The sequence below is a fragment of the Augochlora pura genome, chromosome 6, assembly GCF_028453695.1.
Source record: "Augochlora pura isolate Apur16 chromosome 6, APUR_v2.2.1, whole genome shotgun sequence".
NCBI lineage: Eukaryota > Metazoa > Arthropoda > Insecta > Hymenoptera > Halictidae > Augochlora > Augochlora pura.
In genome coordinates, this window is record NC_135777.1 from 6,975,997 (window position 1) to 6,991,937 (window position 15,941).

General features: G+C 33.9%; 6 protein-coding genes across 9 annotated transcripts; 2 read left to right on the forward strand and 4 right to left on the reverse strand.

Moving 5' to 3' along the window:
* The first annotated feature begins 434 nt into the window (after nt 1–434).
* Nucleotides 435–4,585, forward strand: Spt3 (Transcription initiation protein Spt3). Of its 2 annotated transcripts, XM_078183956.1 has the most exons (6): nt 435–830; nt 892–1,122; nt 1,194–1,508; nt 1,590–1,777; nt 1,849–2,002; nt 4,567–4,585. In XM_078183956.1, exons 1-5 carry the CDS (start codon nt 755–757, stop codon nt 1,984–1,986), a joined length of 948 nt encoding a protein of 315 aa, XP_078040082.1. In that variant the 5' UTR covers nt 435–754; the 3' UTR covers nt 1,987–2,002; nt 4,567–4,585. The 2 variants fall into 2 exon arrangements, with proteins under 2 accessions (XP_078040082.1, XP_078040081.1); XM_078183955.1 differs by lacking the exon at nt 4,567–4,585 and having other exon boundaries at nt 436–830; nt 1,849–2,157.
* On the reverse strand, nt 2,146–5,693 carry LOC144471668 (WD repeat-containing protein 91). The gene is made up of 8 exons (XM_078183949.1): nt 5,326–5,693; nt 4,851–5,115; nt 4,660–4,775; nt 4,293–4,480; nt 3,876–4,191; nt 3,688–3,809; nt 2,960–3,614; nt 2,146–2,885 (listed from the first exon to the last, which is right to left on the reverse strand). The coding sequence occupies exons 1-8, from the start codon at nt 5,539–5,541 to the stop codon at nt 2,736–2,738; spliced, it is 2,028 nt and encodes a 675-aa protein (XP_078040075.1). The 5' UTR covers nt 5,542–5,693; the 3' UTR covers nt 2,146–2,735.
* A 149-nt stretch (nt 5,694–5,842) lies between these two features.
* LOC144471673 (uncharacterized) lies at nt 5,843–7,330 on the reverse strand. Its single transcript, XM_078183957.1, has 5 exons — nt 7,210–7,330; nt 6,988–7,152; nt 6,788–6,907; nt 6,544–6,710; nt 5,843–6,483 (listed from the first exon to the last, which is right to left on the reverse strand). The coding sequence occupies exons 2-5, from the start codon at nt 7,081–7,083 to the stop codon at nt 6,354–6,356; spliced, it is 513 nt and encodes a 170-aa protein (XP_078040083.1). The 5' UTR covers nt 7,084–7,152; nt 7,210–7,330; the 3' UTR covers nt 5,843–6,353.
* Nucleotides 7,107–10,077, reverse strand: LOC144471676 (uncharacterized). The gene is made up of 10 exons (XM_078183960.1): nt 9,945–10,077; nt 9,630–9,869; nt 9,281–9,565; nt 8,908–9,206; nt 8,640–8,844; nt 8,364–8,567; nt 8,087–8,302; nt 7,866–8,022; nt 7,497–7,780; nt 7,107–7,419 (listed from the first exon to the last, which is right to left on the reverse strand). Exons 1-10 carry the CDS (start codon nt 9,957–9,959, stop codon nt 7,204–7,206), a joined length of 2,121 nt encoding a protein of 706 aa, XP_078040086.1. The 5' UTR covers nt 9,960–10,077; the 3' UTR covers nt 7,107–7,203.
* LOC144471675 (thialysine N-epsilon-acetyltransferase-like) lies at nt 9,787–11,280 on the reverse strand. Of its 2 annotated transcripts, none has more exons than XM_078183958.1 (4): nt 10,731–11,280; nt 10,597–10,648; nt 10,320–10,525; nt 9,787–10,236 (listed from the first exon to the last, which is right to left on the reverse strand). In XM_078183958.1, exons 1-4 carry the CDS (start codon nt 10,791–10,793, stop codon nt 10,069–10,071), a joined length of 489 nt encoding a protein of 162 aa, XP_078040084.1. In that variant the 5' UTR covers nt 10,794–11,280; the 3' UTR covers nt 9,787–10,068. The 2 variants fall into 2 exon arrangements, with proteins under 2 accessions (XP_078040084.1, XP_078040085.1); XM_078183959.1 differs by having other exon boundaries at nt 10,320–10,550; nt 10,731–10,784.
* Nucleotides 11,281–11,438: 158 nt separating this feature from the next.
* LOC144471671 (uncharacterized) lies at nt 11,439–15,916 on the forward strand. 2 transcript variants are annotated; one of them, XM_078183953.1, is made up of 5 exons: nt 11,439–11,611; nt 14,107–14,678; nt 14,759–14,928; nt 15,104–15,290; nt 15,415–15,916. In XM_078183953.1, the coding sequence occupies exons 1-5, from the start codon at nt 11,575–11,577 to the stop codon at nt 15,610–15,612; spliced, it is 1,164 nt and encodes a 387-aa protein (XP_078040079.1). In that variant the 5' UTR covers nt 11,439–11,574; the 3' UTR covers nt 15,613–15,916. The 2 variants fall into 2 exon arrangements, with proteins under 2 accessions (XP_078040079.1, XP_078040080.1); XM_078183954.1 differs by lacking the exon at nt 11,439–11,611 and adding an exon at nt 11,844–13,322.
* The last annotated feature ends 25 nt before the right edge of the window (nt 15,917–15,941 follow it).

The window sequence follows — 15,941 nt, forward strand, 5'->3', positions numbered from 1 at the left end:
TCTTGTACATGGCGAATTGTAGTACAATTAATTGTGTAATATATAAAACTGTAATTTTGTATAGAAATAAATTAAGTAAGAATCTGATAATAGTATACTTTCCAACAACAGCTGTAAATAAGCAAGAAAAGTATATGAAAATAAACATGTAAATATCAGCTTATTCGGCATTTCTATTTATATATAGAAAAAATAAAAATTCTCTTGTGACTGTTCTTTAGAAAATTGTTACGCTTCTTACAAATATAGTATAACAAACAACAATTAATTTAGTAAGAAAAAAAAATCAAAAATTATATAAATAAAAATTTCAAAATATTACGGGTTTGAACGGCAATACGACACTGATTCTAAGATCGAAAAATGTTCCTTATTTCGTAATGAAGGGCATTTGAGTACTTGCGAGAAAACTGTTCAACACGCTACCCTCTATGAATAGATGTTCGAATTAAAGCAGAGATATCCTAACATTCAACTTCCAACAGCTCGGTCCTCTGCAATCTGTATATTTGTTATCAGTTGTAATCGAATCAGTAAAAATGACTGTTTACTTGACACTTTCGTACCATTTTTAAATTGTGTCAGACCATGTCAATCGAGACTCGAGTTCGCTGTAGCGATCGTTGATCGGAGCGGATACAATGTGACACTTAACCTTGTTTGATATTGTTTTGACTGATATTGTTTCTGGAAAATCTGTCTATGTTTTTGTTCCCTATTTATAAATGAAAAAATCAGTGATCGATTGACGACAATGACCGAATCAACATTTTCGAAATCAGCGAGCGAAACGCAGTTTGTTCGCAATGAACCAGTGAATTATACCACCGGTATTTATAATTTGAAATATCTCAATTTAACGTTGTTTAAAACTTAAATAATATATTTTAGAAATTCGACAAATGATGCACGGTTTCGGAGATAGCAGCGAGCCTTTGATGGAATCTGCAAGAATTGTGGAAGAAGTAGTTTTACAACAAATGAGGACGATCGTGAGAAAGGCATATGAAGTTTCCGAAAGACGAGGAATTCCTAAGAAGGGTGCCAATGTCTGCGCGGAAGATCTAATCTTTTTGTTGCGCAAAGATAAAGTGAAATTACAACGACTTATAAAATACTTAGGCAAGTCTAGTATTATTATTTAGCTCCAAGACAATTCGAGGTAGATATTTACCTAAATATTTGTATTATAGAATTAAAGGAGTACAAGTCTTCTTTGAACAAAGCGCTGGACAACGATATGCCCGAGGATTCGCTAAATACCAAAAATTATGAAAATTCGAAGATCAAAGGACCGTTTCACAGTTTTCTGAATCAAATTGATAATACCGGCGAGCTGTTCGAAGATGCGTCTACTGTGGATAAAATTAAACAGCAGAGAAATGTTCGTGCAGAGCTCATGACGAGATCCATGGATGAAGCTAGATATTTAAAATTTAGTAAAGCTCGAAACACGTCGTTTGCAAATAAAAATAGACACAAATTCAGTGACTGGCTCTCAGCAGAGAGTGAGCATTAAAATGAAAATATGCTTGTTAATTATTTACGAACAGTAATATTAAATATATTTGAATGTTTATATTTTTTAGATGATATAACTATATCGAAACAAGGATATACGATTTTGGGGTATTTAGCATATGAAACGGTAGCACAAATTGTGGATTTAGCATTGTTGGTAAGGCAGGATCAAAATAAAATTTATGGAGATGCTATAGATCGACTCAGACTCAGTTATGTGAATCCATATACTTATAAGCCGTACTATCACGGCAAGGTTTGTATTATTTAAAAAAAATGTTACTTGGAAAGCATTTAGATGAATCTAATTAATTTTCTATTTGTTAGGTTGCAGTAACAAAACCAATATCGCCCGCGGAAATTATCGAAGCTCTCAGAAGGTTTTGGTCTCCGCAGTTAGATATGACTGGTCCGTTCGATCGTTGGCCAATGAAAAAACCGCATCTGAAACTTCTTGCCTGTTAATGTAAACACCAAAGGGGTAAGAGTCAGTTTAATTACGTAAGCGAGATGCATATTTTGTTATCACGAGAAAACACATTTCGAAATGATTTGTCAGTATTTTATACCAGAAGTATTTTGTTCAACTTTGAATTTAGTATGTAGAATCAACAATATAAGATATTTTAAAATTGACCAATGTTTATTGACATGCTCCTGTACCTCCTACACTGTTCAACTTAAATTACTAGTTTTTTTCACATGACCGCCGTTACACAAATTAGTACAGTTTCTTATTTTTATTTTTTTTTTCTTACAAAACCTTTTAGCCATGCGATCTACATTTTAACATAAGACTCATCTTATATCCCTTTTTACAATATTTTTTGTATATTTTACATTTGGTAGTCCCTGATTTGAGTTTAATTATTATAATTATAGTACAGTAAAGTTTTGAACTAATGTGTACGATACGTTTCTATTCATTGTACTTTCCAAAAAATATTTGGATCTGTTCTTCGGCATTATGATATTACGAACGTATCACTCGGAATATTTCCTGCATTTCGTACTCTGGACAAGTAGCGAGACATATACCAGAAATATTAAAGACTCTGCTTATTTCCGACTTGTCCTTAGTATAGAAATCGTGTGAAACCTTTTCCTAACATTGAATGTGCTATATAAGTAAATATTATCTACAAATTTGAGCTAATCTGATGAACTTCGCAATCACTTTAAGAATTCACGCAGATACTAATTCTGTTCTTGTATCATGGTGAAAGCAATGTCGATACTCGTACTTTTCCTTCAGCACCGCCGGTTATGCATGTTCCGGATTGATTGGCGGTGGACCAATCGCAACACAATGTGCCTTTATGACCACCTAATTCTAAGACTTTGGCTTGTGCACCCGGTGGCATCTGCAAAATAATTTTTCTGCTTGAATGTTTCGTTTTAAAATGAAATTACGTTTAAAAAAAAAAAGGTTACAAACCTTGTATATGTTTCCTCCAGATTGTGTACAGAGTAACATATAATTACCGCTTTGGTCGAACGTAAACAATTTCCCATGGACAGTATTTTTCTCGACTTTTATCTTCGTCTCCCAAAGGATCTTTCCCGAATGATTCAAACTCCTTTGGCATAGTTTACCTTCTTCGCTCTGAGTACAAATGTTCGTATAATCATTAATTAATTCTATATCGATAACTGGACTTGAATGACAACTGATATTATCAATAATTTCGTTCCGTCTTAAATCATGAATTAAAATATTCCCGTTAGACAATCCTGTGATTAGAAGTTGGCCGTTATGGTTAAATGCGGAGCATAATGCGGTTACGTTTTGTTCTAACGGTAACGTTCTTTCCAATCTTCTCGTCTTAATATCGTATAACAAAAGTTTCCCTTCGTTCGAGTCCGACACAGAACACACGAACGTCGACTCAGTCGGATTACAAAGCAGAGTTATGATTCGGGAGTTCTCGTGTTGGATATCCCACAAAGTTTTACAATCGCGGGTATCGTGCAACTGGATTAAACCGTTGTTATCACCGTGCAAAAAATAGCGTTCGTTCTTCGAGATCCAGTCTAACGCTGTTATAGCTTTGTTCGAGTTTGCCGTGGCAGAGATGTATGTGGTAACAGTTCTGTTGAAAAATAAAAATAAGTTTATTAGATTCGAACATTAGTTGCCAATAAGCTTAAATTTGCTATACTCACTTTGGTGACGGTATCGGAGTCCAAACTTTTATAATACCATCAGCGTCACCTGTAGCGACATACGAACCGCTCGCATTACTTTTACATTGAATTATTGACGTTTTGTGCTCCGTATACTCTTCCTAAAAATGATTTTCCGTAACATGAAATGTTCCAACACACCCGTGGCACAAGTAAAATCGTATTACCTGGCTGAGAAGTATATAAGTAGAATCAATTTTATCTTTAGCCTTGCGTTCGGCTACTGCATCGATGGACGAGTCTCTTTTTCTAGAGCTAGTTAATCTTGAATCACAGCTAATGCTTCTTTTGGTAACGGTATCAGATTTACTGATCGAGCTCAATTTCCCCTTGGTGTTTGTTCTTTTTGTAGAAACTGTCTCGGGTTCGGCAGCCTTTTTCGAGCTTGCCGCGGATTTTCTACTTAAAATCGGACTAGAGCCACCACCTATATTTCGTATCAGGTTCCTTAGAGTCTTAGGGTTTTCGAGCAAAGGAGATTCTCTACACGAATAAAAGTAAAAGAATTAATAACGTTCATGAAAACGATGTACATCCTTGCCTCTTCTAATAGCTCTAACTTTCGCAACAAATGTAACGCTTACTGTGCTATTATATAAAAGTCATCCATAATAGGCGGGTGCTGAGGAGCTGGTCCTGGATTTACATCCATTACATTGTCGATTTTAATAGAATCGTTTAATCGTTGTTTGAGGGCTTCGTTCTCCTCTTGCAACCGTTTTAATTTATTCGTGTCCTCGTCTATGGTGAGTAACGTTGGTAGTGGCATACACTAAAATTAAAATAAATGTTTCATGGCTTCTCGTTTACTTTTCATCATTTTTTTATCCGAAAGAACTCGTATCAAATTCTTTGCAGTCAAACGACTGTGAACTTCCATTGAACCCAGTATGCGATTAAATCATGGAACCAATAATATGAGAGACAAGATGCAAAATACCTTTCACCTACTTGGAAAATAGTAGCAAGGAAATTGTGCAGCGATAATAACATAGTATCTTGCCATTGTCTACTGAAATGCACAGAATACGCTGGATTGTCTTCTGGATTTTTAACAAACGGTAATGCTGCAAGATAGAAGAAAGATATAAAGTAGTAATTTTATTTAGGAGCTAAACAAAAGGAACGGTTAAATAGCTTACCAAACCATTCCTTCCACTCGGAATGTCCTTGCAGCTCCGGTGTCATTTTCATAAAAAATTCTTGAATTCGATCCTGCTTATTGTTTAGAGCAGCGTTTACCAAATACATTTTTAAAACAGCATTTTCTAGTTTTCTCACAGCTGGTGTAAAATGGCTCTCCAGCCGAGAAAACATTCTTGTATCTAAATGTCCCCATAATTCCCTCAAAGATGTCAGATCATAATTGTACACGTATTGCATCAGTTGATCCACAATCTTGTCCACCTAATAGCAAATAATTAAATATACATTGGACACAAACACTGCATAAATTTCGTATGATAAAGATAGCCGAAGAGAAACCGTATAAATGCTATGAAATTGACAAATATAGTGCAACAAACAAAGTTACGAGGGCATGTAAATTCAAAATTCCTTTCAAGCATTGTTTTTATATCTTCTTCTCTTCGTTATATTATCTCGTTGTATTCTTACCCGAAAGCCTTTCTCCTTTTCAGCTTTCAGATCGTTGTCGAAAGCTTTCAAGGTTTGGCTAAAACCTCTAAAAAGTAAGTATTCCTTGACCAATTCGTCTACATACTGAATATGAGACATTTTCCCGCGATTCTCGTCGAAATATCTCGTTTTTCGTTCAACTGACAGCTGTGTATTGTCATCCTTTGGCCATTTTGATACTCGCTGAATGTGCATGCATTGTCCAGTCAGCTACCCGTTCTTAGAGCCGTTTTTCTCATCCACTAGTAGAGCTTTTCTATCCCCACCATTCTAGCGTGCGTCCAGCACCGCGCAATTGCTTTAGAAAAAGAACGAGAAACGATCGAAAGAGATGGAACGAAACCAGTGAAACTATACGCATGAGTGTTTACACGGACAAGGTGCCTAGGCCGTTTCATCTTACCGTGACCGCGGTATCGCTCTTTCAGCGCATCCGTTCGCCTGGAACACGCGGCGCGATATTCTATTTGTCGTCTCGTTCGATTTTCGAATTTCGAACACGTACGTTTATAGAAAATGTTTCAATAAGTTGAGCAGGATAACATTGCAAATGAATAATGAAAACTTCATATCTTATTTCGAAAAATATTTATAGAGAATTTTGAAAGAATTTTTTCTGGCAAAATATAACGCTGGCAATACATAATAACATATGTTGTACAACGAAAGTTTGGTGTTATCGTTTTATAAATATTATAGCGCTAGTACTGTTTTAATAGCTTATTCCCAAAGATAGCATGTACATCCCCACCATTTCATTACTCGCCCAATCTGGAGTGAATCCTGTCCTAGCAGTGAATCGTCAACCAATCAGAGCAAAGCAATTTCTACATCCATTCTCTCTAACGGAGTTACTACGACCAGATATATTTAAAATAAATATTCTGACGAAAACATAAATTAAATAAATAAACTACTAATATCAGTATATTAATTAGTAAATAAATGAATTATTAATATCAGTTTTAGAAAAATCTAAAATGAACAATGCTTATAAATTTTTGTAGTTAATAATCATCTTCATCGAGACATTTCTTTGAATCGCGTGGCATTTGGCTAGGCATTAAATTTTTAAATGATGTAACACCGTAAGTTCTTAGCCATGTCTTTGTTTGTAATTTCGACGATGACAGTGATCTATAAATTTAAACATACAAAGTTATGCTAATGTAAAAATTGGGAAGTATGCATACTTACTGTCTTATTTCTTCTATTACAGTATTTACCATTGCAGGAATAGCAACTTGCGAGAAATGCTCAATTTCGGTAAAAAATTTCGGCTTCTCAGTGGAGTAGCCTGTATAAGATTTATAAACGAAATTGATTAATGTGTTAAAAGTCCGCTTATAATCGTCCGTCATCAACTACAAAAGACCAATGAAATCTAATTAAACGAACGTGGATTTTATATCAACAACTGAACTCTGGTAAAAATTCATACCACTAAGCAAAAGAATCCTGGATTATTTACATGATGATTCAAGTAAATTGTTCTTGTTTTTATCACAAGATCGGTATACATTTCTTTCAAGTATTCCGGATTTTTTGTTTCCATCAGGAACTTGAAATAAATGACAAAATTATATTGTCATTATATTGTGCAATGTTATTAAGATCGAAAAGCATTCTCTTTTTACGAACTTGATCAAACAGGGTTTCTTCGCTTGAACCTGATTCGCTTAAATTATCCGGGGTATGTAATTCTCGATGAATCAACGTGCTCCTACGCTGCATCATTTTCGCCTGATGCCGTTTCCGTTTTAAAACTTCGTCTTCCTTTATGGTCAGCCCTTTATCCAAGATCACCTAATCAATCGTACTTATTACCGAATCCGTTTATCGTCAATTATTAATATCTTATACCCTTAAGTCGCTCTCTTTATCTGTTTTAGAACTCGTTGTGTCATTGAACTTCAGGGATGCATCCTCTTGTTCTCCTTGAAATTTGATGTACTTTTTCTCTTCAACTTCTACCTCGCTTTTCGTCGAAAAGACTCTAGGAAGCGAAGTATTGCTGTCGCGTATAGAAGCTTCATTTTTACTTCCTGTTTCTTGGTCAAAGTTACCTACTTCCTAACAATGACAATTTTTGTAACAGTACTTGTAACAATAACATTGTAATGACAGAATATTATTGTTGTTATTCATACATGAACCGATTCATCATCATGGCCGTGTACCGTGGTTGCTTCAGATTCTCCACTAGCCTCGTTCATGCTGCTTTCTTTTGGCGAACTTTCCACGCTTTCTTTGGCGCATGTATAAACATCAAACTTTTCCAGAATCCAATTGCGATGAATCTGTTCGCATTTCGTTAATACAAGAATTGGCTTGGTATTGGAGTATCGTTTACACATTTGTATTGTTGCATGTAAATCCATTTGTGTAATGCCAATTTTCTTTTCGGATATTAACGAAGCAATTTGATTATGATCTGCTTAAACGTATAATACAATTACGATTGGTTTGTATTTTAAGAAAAATCATATCAAATACAATATGTTTTTTTTTAAACTAACGAAACCCATAACTATTCCCTAACATTTCTTGAATCGCCAGAAACTCTCCGCGACGAGACATGTCGTTAAATTCTTCTCTGTTTGCAAAAATGAATGACTGCCTTTCTAGATTACTATCTCCTAATTCTTTTGTAGTGTACCATGAGCAGTACTTTATCTAAAATCAATTGTTAATCTGAAACGCTTTACCCCAACATTTCTGTATATAGTAGCTGTATTACCTTCTTTGAAAATGTGTGAACAACGTGGAGAGCTAAAGATACTTTTTTCACCGCTGATGGACCCGTAAGTACCAATAAAGGAGGGCTTGCTACATCGTATGGTAATACATGCAAATCAATCGTAGGAGTATTTAATTGCTCTAGTAAAGTTAATTTTGTTACAGTACGGGCTGCAGTTAAATCTACCGGCGATGCAAACAAAGTGGCTGCAACAATCTATTCGAATAAATTTCTTCGCTATAATTAAATTATTCCAATTCACCATTTAAATCCATACTTTTTCTGAAGTAAGTACAGGAGCGCCGTCGATCTTTTGTATACTTGGTATGGAGAACATGAGGACAGCTTTATAATTAGGCCATTTTGTACAACCGTTGCCTCTAAGATCTATTTCGTCAATAAAACCTTTGAAGTTTATCAATTCTAATAAATCTGAGATTCTATTAAATTTCAAATCTATTATCCGTAAACTGTATCCATCCTAAATGAGAATGTGAGATTTTAAATATTTTAGCAATTGGTAGATCAGGTATGATATTATGGATATTATTACTTTAAAAAATTCCAAATTGGAGATTCTATTGTACCCCAAATATATTTCTCGCAAATGTGGCAAAGTGTTGATATTGTATTCGGGTATAGCCGATCTGAATGATGTTATACAATTGCCTTCCAAATTGAGATGTTGAATATTCAATTTATCCAAATTCTCAATACATTCGATTAAATTGTACGACAAATTTAAGTATTTCAAATATCTAAAAATATCGCATTGGATCAAATACTTTTCTTTCTTCTGAGTAAACAGTAATTATACTAACTTTAAATCCTGCAAACCAGTGATTACTTCTATTGCATTGTGAGATAAATCTAAGTGCACGATACTCCAGAAACAGCTGATATCGCGCATCTCTGATATATAATTATAAGATAAATTTACATACGTCAAGTACCAAGGTGGATGAAAATCTAAAATTGTGCTGATTCTATTATGCATTAGATTTAAATACATTAAATATGGAACTTTTCCCAAAGGAGACAAGTTTGATATATAATTATATGCAAGATCAATATATCGTAAATAACGATGGAAATGTAACGTTGCAATGTTCGATATAGCCTAGAAGAAAATGATCTATATTAAAACGAAAAAAAGAAAAACAATTCGTTTATCAGTGGTGACGAATAAAATACCATATTTCTCATGACATATTTGTTTAAAACATAGAGGCCATTTTCTGGGGATTTAGCCAAGAATGAAGACCCAATTCCGATTAATCTATCTGTTAGAAAGCCACAAAATTCTAAGTCATTAAACATCACTTCTCTAAGGTTTCTTAACTGTACAACAGGCGCTTTATCATCGTCCCATGCGTTTGCATCTAAAGCATAACTACCCCAACTGCTTTCGGTAGCACAATATATAGCATCAATATTTGTTGGAACTGGCATATGATCTAGTACGATTGTTGGACTAGACTTGAAATGTATAAGAAAATGATTACTTTGGTTTTATTAAGTATAACTACCAAGTAATATTTACACTTGAGCTAGATGAAATTGAAGAAGACGTTGAACTAGAATCATCATACAAAATTTCATATGGCACATCTCTGTCTTCTAATGAGCCCCAACTCATATCACTATGTAACAATAAATCAGAATCACTGTCTACATGATTATCTTCAATATGATCTTTATGCGGTTTTTCTCTTCCAGTAGTAATTGGAATTACATTTGATCCATACAGTGATGTAGGAGAAGAGAAGAGATATGTAGAAAGCTATACTTAAAATGAGATAATAAAAATTGAATACTGCAACATTAAACCTAAATTTGAATTAATATATTACATTACCTTTCTATTGCTCATTTTTGTGCATAAATATATTAATATAAATTGTGAATTAATGATTTTCACATATTTGTAAACAGTTGAATATGTTATATCACATGTATGGGGTGTAAAAATAAACTAATAATTATATACTAGCAGCTAAAGATTTTAAAGCTACATCCGAGAAACGGTAGTGATGCCATCCTTCGTTTACCGTTAAATCTGTTGCTCCTTTATCTTTATAAAACCGTTGCGCAGGATTCCATTCGAGAACTGAAAAGTCTAATCTGCAGCAATTGTTATCTACAGCCTCCTATAATGAATGATACATTTGTTAATTATGATTTACTTAAATATTAACGTAACAATGAATTCTTTATATTTCATAGTTTATACCTTGGCTACGGTTTTTAACAATTTACTACCAATATGTTGTTCTCGATACTTTTGTGTTACATATATGTCTTCTAAATACATGGCCTTCCCACACCATGTAGAATATGTGTAATACGAAATTGCATATCCTATTACTTTTTCGTTAATTTCTGCTACAAAGCAAATGAAGACAGGTTGCTTCGTATCAAATCCATCTCTTTCCAAAGCTAAAATCAATAAATTCATTTACAACTTAATTTTTAATATTAAACAAAGATACATTAAACTACGTCAATACTTCTATAATCAATCTTTGGTCCATCCGGCATTTTTTCAAAATCTGCCAGTTCCTAAAAAAGTATAAAAACAAAAATTGAATGTATACCATATATATATAAAGATTTAACAATAAATATAAATTTAATATTCTACTTGTATCAAGTTCCTTATAGCTTCGCAATCTTCACGTTTCGCTCTACGAATTACAGCTTCCATATTTAATAATAAATTTATTAGTACTGTAGCTATTATCGATAGCAACTTACAAAATGTACGTAAAGGTTAACTTAACCTCTGAATAGAAAAGTACACATTCCGTACTTATATTATGTACATTATCGACATTAATTATTACTCATAAAATTAAAATAATTAGTATTGATAAAAGTATGAATATTTATAAAATATAATGTAGTTGTTTGTAAATGATGTATAAATAAAATAATTATTAATCATTAAAATAGGTTATGCATCATTTAAAAAATAATGTTAATGATTGCATATACGTAATATTAAGACAATTATAGGAGGAAATGGTATTCTTATCTCCTGCTGCAATAATTAAATACTTATTTCTTATCATAGAAGTAAGTTTATATCAGAGTTCACCCACATATAGCGTAATTAATTGTTACAATCGATATATTTAATTATAGAAGTTTAATAATTAGGAATCAATTAATACCTAATTCAGTTTTAGATAAATTATACAAAATTTCAATGGAGTTTCAAATTTTCGCGGGTGGTCGTATCGATTCTCCTCGTCAAATGAACAGCAACTTCCGGTCAGAGACAACGATGACATCCGGTCGCTGATGCACGGTTTCACAGTTTGTATTCACTTGGGGGTTTGGTTTCGGTGTGTGTCGTGTGATGTCATTTGTGCGATCGGTGGTGTAGTGACGTTCAAAAGATAATTTCGGGCGCATAGTCGGTTCGCGATCCTCGTGTATTTCCCGTATTAATTGACACAGAACAGAAAAAAAGATACGAAAACATGTCAGAGATTGACGCGAAAGTGAACATGTCGCTTGGTAAGTGGCCAGAATCTCGAAAATCTTGCGGTTTTGCCGATAATCCTGGGTGAGCCGTATGGCTACCGTTTCTTCCTTTGCACGAATTCAATATGGCGACGGAAAAAAAAATCATAAGCGTAGGATATGCCCACCAATTTATTTTCGTTCGATTCACGCCCAACGATATTTAACAACGCTAAAAAACGAAGTGCGTCTCGACGACGAAACCTTAATTATTCCGGAATTCATTCTTAACCACATTTAACCGTTGTCGATAGAAAGGGACGTATGAGGAATCTTTCGATTACCGGAGGCAAAAAAAAATGTCCTTGGAAATTTACGATACGTTTGGCAACGTTCGGCGATATACGCATATCCCTATTCGGAAAAAAAAGATAAAAAAATATAGCATGAAGATATTGGGACCGTTCGATGCAACCATGACGATAAATGCATTCTCGTGAATTCGGAGCGAATAAAATGAGAAATGAGAAAAATAGCCGCCGTAAATGGATTGTGCTCCGATTCACGTAGGAATTATAGTGGAAATTGGAAAATTGACGAACATGAACCCGGGACACTATTTTGGACATTGCCGCAACCGAGACCGTGACTCACGCTTCACAGAAAAGAAGTCAACTTTCGTTGCGTGGGATACGCGTTTGCGTAACTTTCGTTATATTTTTATCTCTGCTATCATGTTCCTCGAGTTTCTCTTCCTTCATGCGATGAACCTGAAATTGTGCACCATCCACGGGACAAGAAACTGATTATTTCATCTTCGGTATATGTATAATGTAATCCATGCCGAGAACCGTATGCGAAAAGGTTCACTGTTAAATTAAATTGTTTAATTTGTTTATGAATGAAAGTATAAAAATATATATATGTATATATATATATTTACACAACGAGCGTCTCTATCACCCAGGATGATTACGTTTTATGCTTAAACATGTTCAATTTGAAAATATATATTCATAATGACAGGATATTCCATGAGAATGGTTCATTATGCGTATTTATTCCGATGATAAAGAACAGATTGAATCTAGAATGAGCTGATAATAGCTGTAACAATTCCGAGGAAATGAGAACACCAAATGAATTCCGTGCTAAACTATTTGTTTGCATGGATACGATGTTTTGTGGAAAATTTTATATTAGCAGAGGAAACGAACGGTCGCTAAGGACCCGATTTAAAAAGGAAGAAGTTCTAATTCAAGATCCTTCATTGATATTAAAAAAATTAAAATCACTGTTGTTCATGCGATTAAGTAATTATAATTCAAGAGAACTGATATGAAACCAATATTTGCAAAAATACGTTGCGCAAACGTTTATATAATTTTCCTGGATCCCTTCCGTTCGTAGAATAATTAATTACGTATCTTTAGAAGAGCACAAAGCGAGCCAGAAGCTATGAAAAATACCAAAAACGAGATAATTTCTTAAAAATTATAAGAACGAAGACAAGAACTCGATTGGGGCTAAGTTAGAAATCGAAGGAAGTGTGAAAATATGGAAGATTAGTTGTCTTATATTAAAAACACGATGGAGAAAACATTCTATAGACTGCTCAGGCATAAAAAAGGAAGAATAATATAGAAGCGATAGTCATATAAATATTGGTGAAAGAACAAGTAATTGTACGACTGGATCCACTGCTTGGAATAACAGTAACGATGGACATTTAATAATATCATTAAAGGAGCAAGAAGAAGGACTGGTAATGAAGGAAACAATATGTTTATCAAAACTAGTAGAACGTCAAAAATATAGGAAAGGAGAAGAAGAAGGATCGTTGTAAAAATTATAAGAAGAATTATCGATCGTCGCATTAAACATCAGCCCTGAATGCTTCTTGGATGATAACTACATAAAAGCTAGAATAACGATCTTAAATTCATGTTTTATGAATTAAAAATAATAACATTTGCTATTATATTTTATTATAAAATTGGAAGATCAGAAAATATTAGTTTAAATAATAGTACACTACACAATTGGGGGTGGCAGTTCTAATATGTTAATAGTCATTTTGTAATATTTTTCGTTACGATAATGTGTTCGATTTTTTGCTATTATTTACATTTTTATTTACTATTAATATTACAATTAAACAATCAGTAGAAATTTTTAAATTATTGTTATGCGGTTAAAAAAACATTGAACAATGATTCATAATATGGAACCATTGAAAGTTATCATTTTAACGTATTGAATAAAAAGTTTATCTATATACTTGAATCCAATGAAAAAATGATTGAAATATACATATATATATATCAGAAGAAAATCAGGGAAATGTTTAAAGAAAAATTTGTACGAAAACAGACCAGTTTCCATAATGGAATTAATACACTGAGTTTCTCATCTCAAATTATCCTTCAGTGTCGCCTGTACAGAAGGGAATTTTTCACATATTCCAGATTAAAGTTTAAACCAACAAATTATCATCCTGAACTAAGGCAGTATGTTCACTAAACCTTGTGAATTTTGTTCCTTTTAAGATGAAATCATAAAGATGGAGAAAAAGGAGAAAAAGAAAAAGGCTGGGACCGCCAATGGCAAAGCAGGCGCGAAACGTACACAAGGAAGTACAAGAGGACGGAGTGGACTGAGAGGTAGAGGTGCAAGAGTTAAACGTAATATCGGTACTGCCAAGAAAGAACAGCCGTGGCAGGCTGGACAAAATAATAACAATGTGCGCGGAGGTTTCGTGAGAAAACGTTACAAGAAAAATAACGGTCTGACCAGATCACGAAGCAATTTAACATTGAGCCAAAAGTCTAATACGCGAGGAGCATTCAATGTTCGCCGTGGCCGAGGCAATAGATTTGGCCTGACTCGTAGCAGAAGTCGTACAAATCTGACCTTTACTCAAGGAGGATTTTTCACTAATAACAAAACACCGTTGAAAAGGACAAATAGTTTGCCGAATTTGCGAGACCCGACTTCGGTTCATAATCGGCTTGGATATCAAAGTCCTGCTCAAATTGCTTATAGAAATCGTGTCAAGAGAGCAAAACAGTTATTGTTACAAAGACAAAATCAAAGATTATCACTGCAAAATCAGTTCAGAGTAAGTATTTCATTCTGCATAGACAACAAGCATGTACGATACATTGTCGCACAGAAATTAACATGATTGTTTTGTTGTAGGTACCACAAGCAGGGAAGTCCTTGTTGTCGTTGCAACAAAGAAGCGCCATAGAGAGAAGACAACAAATTTTAACATCTCAACGTCGTTTCACTACCGGCGGATTACGGTCAGATCAAATTGCTAGGGCACAAAGGCGTGCACAATATGAGCAGAAATTAATGAGACTAAAGTACGATTATAGTACTTTTCACGTTATCATTTGAGTAGTTTATAAGAAGTTTTACATATGCGGTCTTTTGGTATTTTTTTTTAAAGAGGCCAGAGCGTTAAGGAAATTTTTGTTTTACGAGTAGGCATTATGCAGAATATATATTAAGTTTAATATGATGAAACAATGTTTGTAGTTCTCCACGATTAAATACTAATTCAAATGTGAACTTCATGTGTACGTTGGGAAATGAATATACTCCTAGCACTCATCAACGTCCGCTAGCTCTTGCACCGAGCCGAAACGGAAGCGCTGTGAATAGTTTGCGCCAGTTACCCAGAGGACGTTCACCATTTAGACAGAGCGTGCAAAGTTTAAATATGGTATGTTTACGAATTGCAAAGGATTATTGAAGTAGCTATTACGATAAGGAGAAAGCTTCAATTTCGGAGTACTTGAATAAATAGACACATCATGAGGTGTTTAATGGAGCTTGATGAATTTCAGGTCGGTCGGTCACCTCTATTTAATCAACAACGTTCGAGGTCGAGATCACGTTCCCGTTCCCGTACACGTAACACCCCCTCATCGGATGCAGGAGCAGATGTTGATGATCGCACCTTCAGCGAAGTCATGTACAGCATATCTGGGAATCTGGGTGTTACGGGAAGAACGTTAAACGATAGATTTAGTTTTTTAATTTAACGAAAGAATTTGTTTTGTATTTAGAGTATAAGACTGTTGAGGCCAGAGATGAAAGTTTTATGCTTAAAACATAGATACAACAATTTTACAAACTGTATTAATATTTAAGTTGTGTTACGTGCAAAAGAAATCTAGTATCTTCGCACGTACTTTTGAATTTTTTCTTTCATATTTCTCATAATATGTACGTTTATTTTTAAGCTGTAGTATATAGATGATTTATGTTTCAAATCTGGAAACAAAATATATATATATATATATATATATATATATATATATATAAATTATTTTTAATAAAATTTAATATTTCTATTATTTTCAATGTTTGG

Bases quoted from the DNA above. Each gene is read 5' to 3' on its own strand.
- LOC144471673 (XM_078183957.1), bottom strand. From the start codon at position 7,083: ATGATGCAGCGTAGGAGCACGTTGATTCATCGAGAATTACATACCCCG. The intron at 6,908-6,987 runs GTTCGTAAAAAG...ATTTATTTCAAG, and splicing joins AAGAAACCCTGTTTGATCAA to TTCCTGATGGAAACAAAAAA. The intron at 6,484-6,543 runs GTAAGTATGCAT...TTAAATTTATAG, and splicing joins GTAATAGAAGAAATAAGACA to ATCACTGTCATCGTCGAAAT.
- Spt3 (XM_078183956.1), top strand. From the start codon at position 755: ATGACCGAATCAACATTTTCGAAATCAGCGAGCGAAACGCAGTTTGTT. The intron at 831-891 runs GTATTTATAATT...AATATATTTTAG, and splicing joins ACCAGTGAATTATACCACCG to AAATTCGACAAATGATGCAC. The intron at 1,509-1,589 runs GTGAGCATTAAA...TATATTTTTTAG, and splicing joins TGACTGGCTCTCAGCAGAGA to ATGATATAACTATATCGAAA.
- LOC144471671 (XM_078183953.1), top strand. From the start codon at position 11,575: ATGTCAGAGATTGACGCGAAAGTGAACATGTCGCTTG. The intron at 14,679-14,758 runs GTAAGTATTTCA...GTTTTGTTGTAG, and splicing joins CACTGCAAAATCAGTTCAGA to GTACCACAAGCAGGGAAGTC. The intron at 15,291-15,414 runs GTATGTTTACGA...GATGAATTTCAG, and splicing joins GCGTGCAAAGTTTAAATATG to GTCGGTCGGTCACCTCTATT.
- LOC144471668 (XM_078183949.1), bottom strand. From the start codon at position 5,541: ATGCACATTCAGCGAGTATCAAAATGGCCAAAGGATGACAATACACAG. The intron at 4,481-4,659 runs GTAGGTGAAAGG...TTTTAATTTTAG, and splicing joins TCCTTGCTACTATTTTCCAA to TGTATGCCACTACCAACGTT. The intron at 2,886-2,959 runs GTTTGTAACCTT...ATTATTTTGCAG, and splicing joins CTGGAGGAAACATATACAAG to ATGCCACCGGGTGCACAAGC.
- LOC144471675 (XM_078183958.1), bottom strand. From the start codon at position 10,793: ATGGAAGCTGTAATTCGTAGAGCGAAACGTGAAGATTGCGAAGCTATA. The intron at 10,649-10,730 runs GTAGAATATTAA...ATACTTTTTTAG, and splicing joins CTATAAGGAACTTGATACAA to GAACTGGCAGATTTTGAAAA. The intron at 10,526-10,596 runs GTATTGACGTAG...TATTGATTTTAG, and splicing joins ACCAAAGATTGATTATAGAA to CTTTGGAAAGAGATGGATTT.
- LOC144471676 (XM_078183960.1), bottom strand. The intron at 8,845-8,907 runs GTTAGTATAATT...CGATATTTTTAG, and splicing joins ACTGGTTTGCAGGATTTAAA to ATATTTGAAATACTTAAATT. The intron at 8,303-8,363 runs GTATGGATTTAA...TTATTCGAATAG, and splicing joins CTGTACTTACTTCAGAAAAA to ATTGTTGCAGCCACTTTGTT.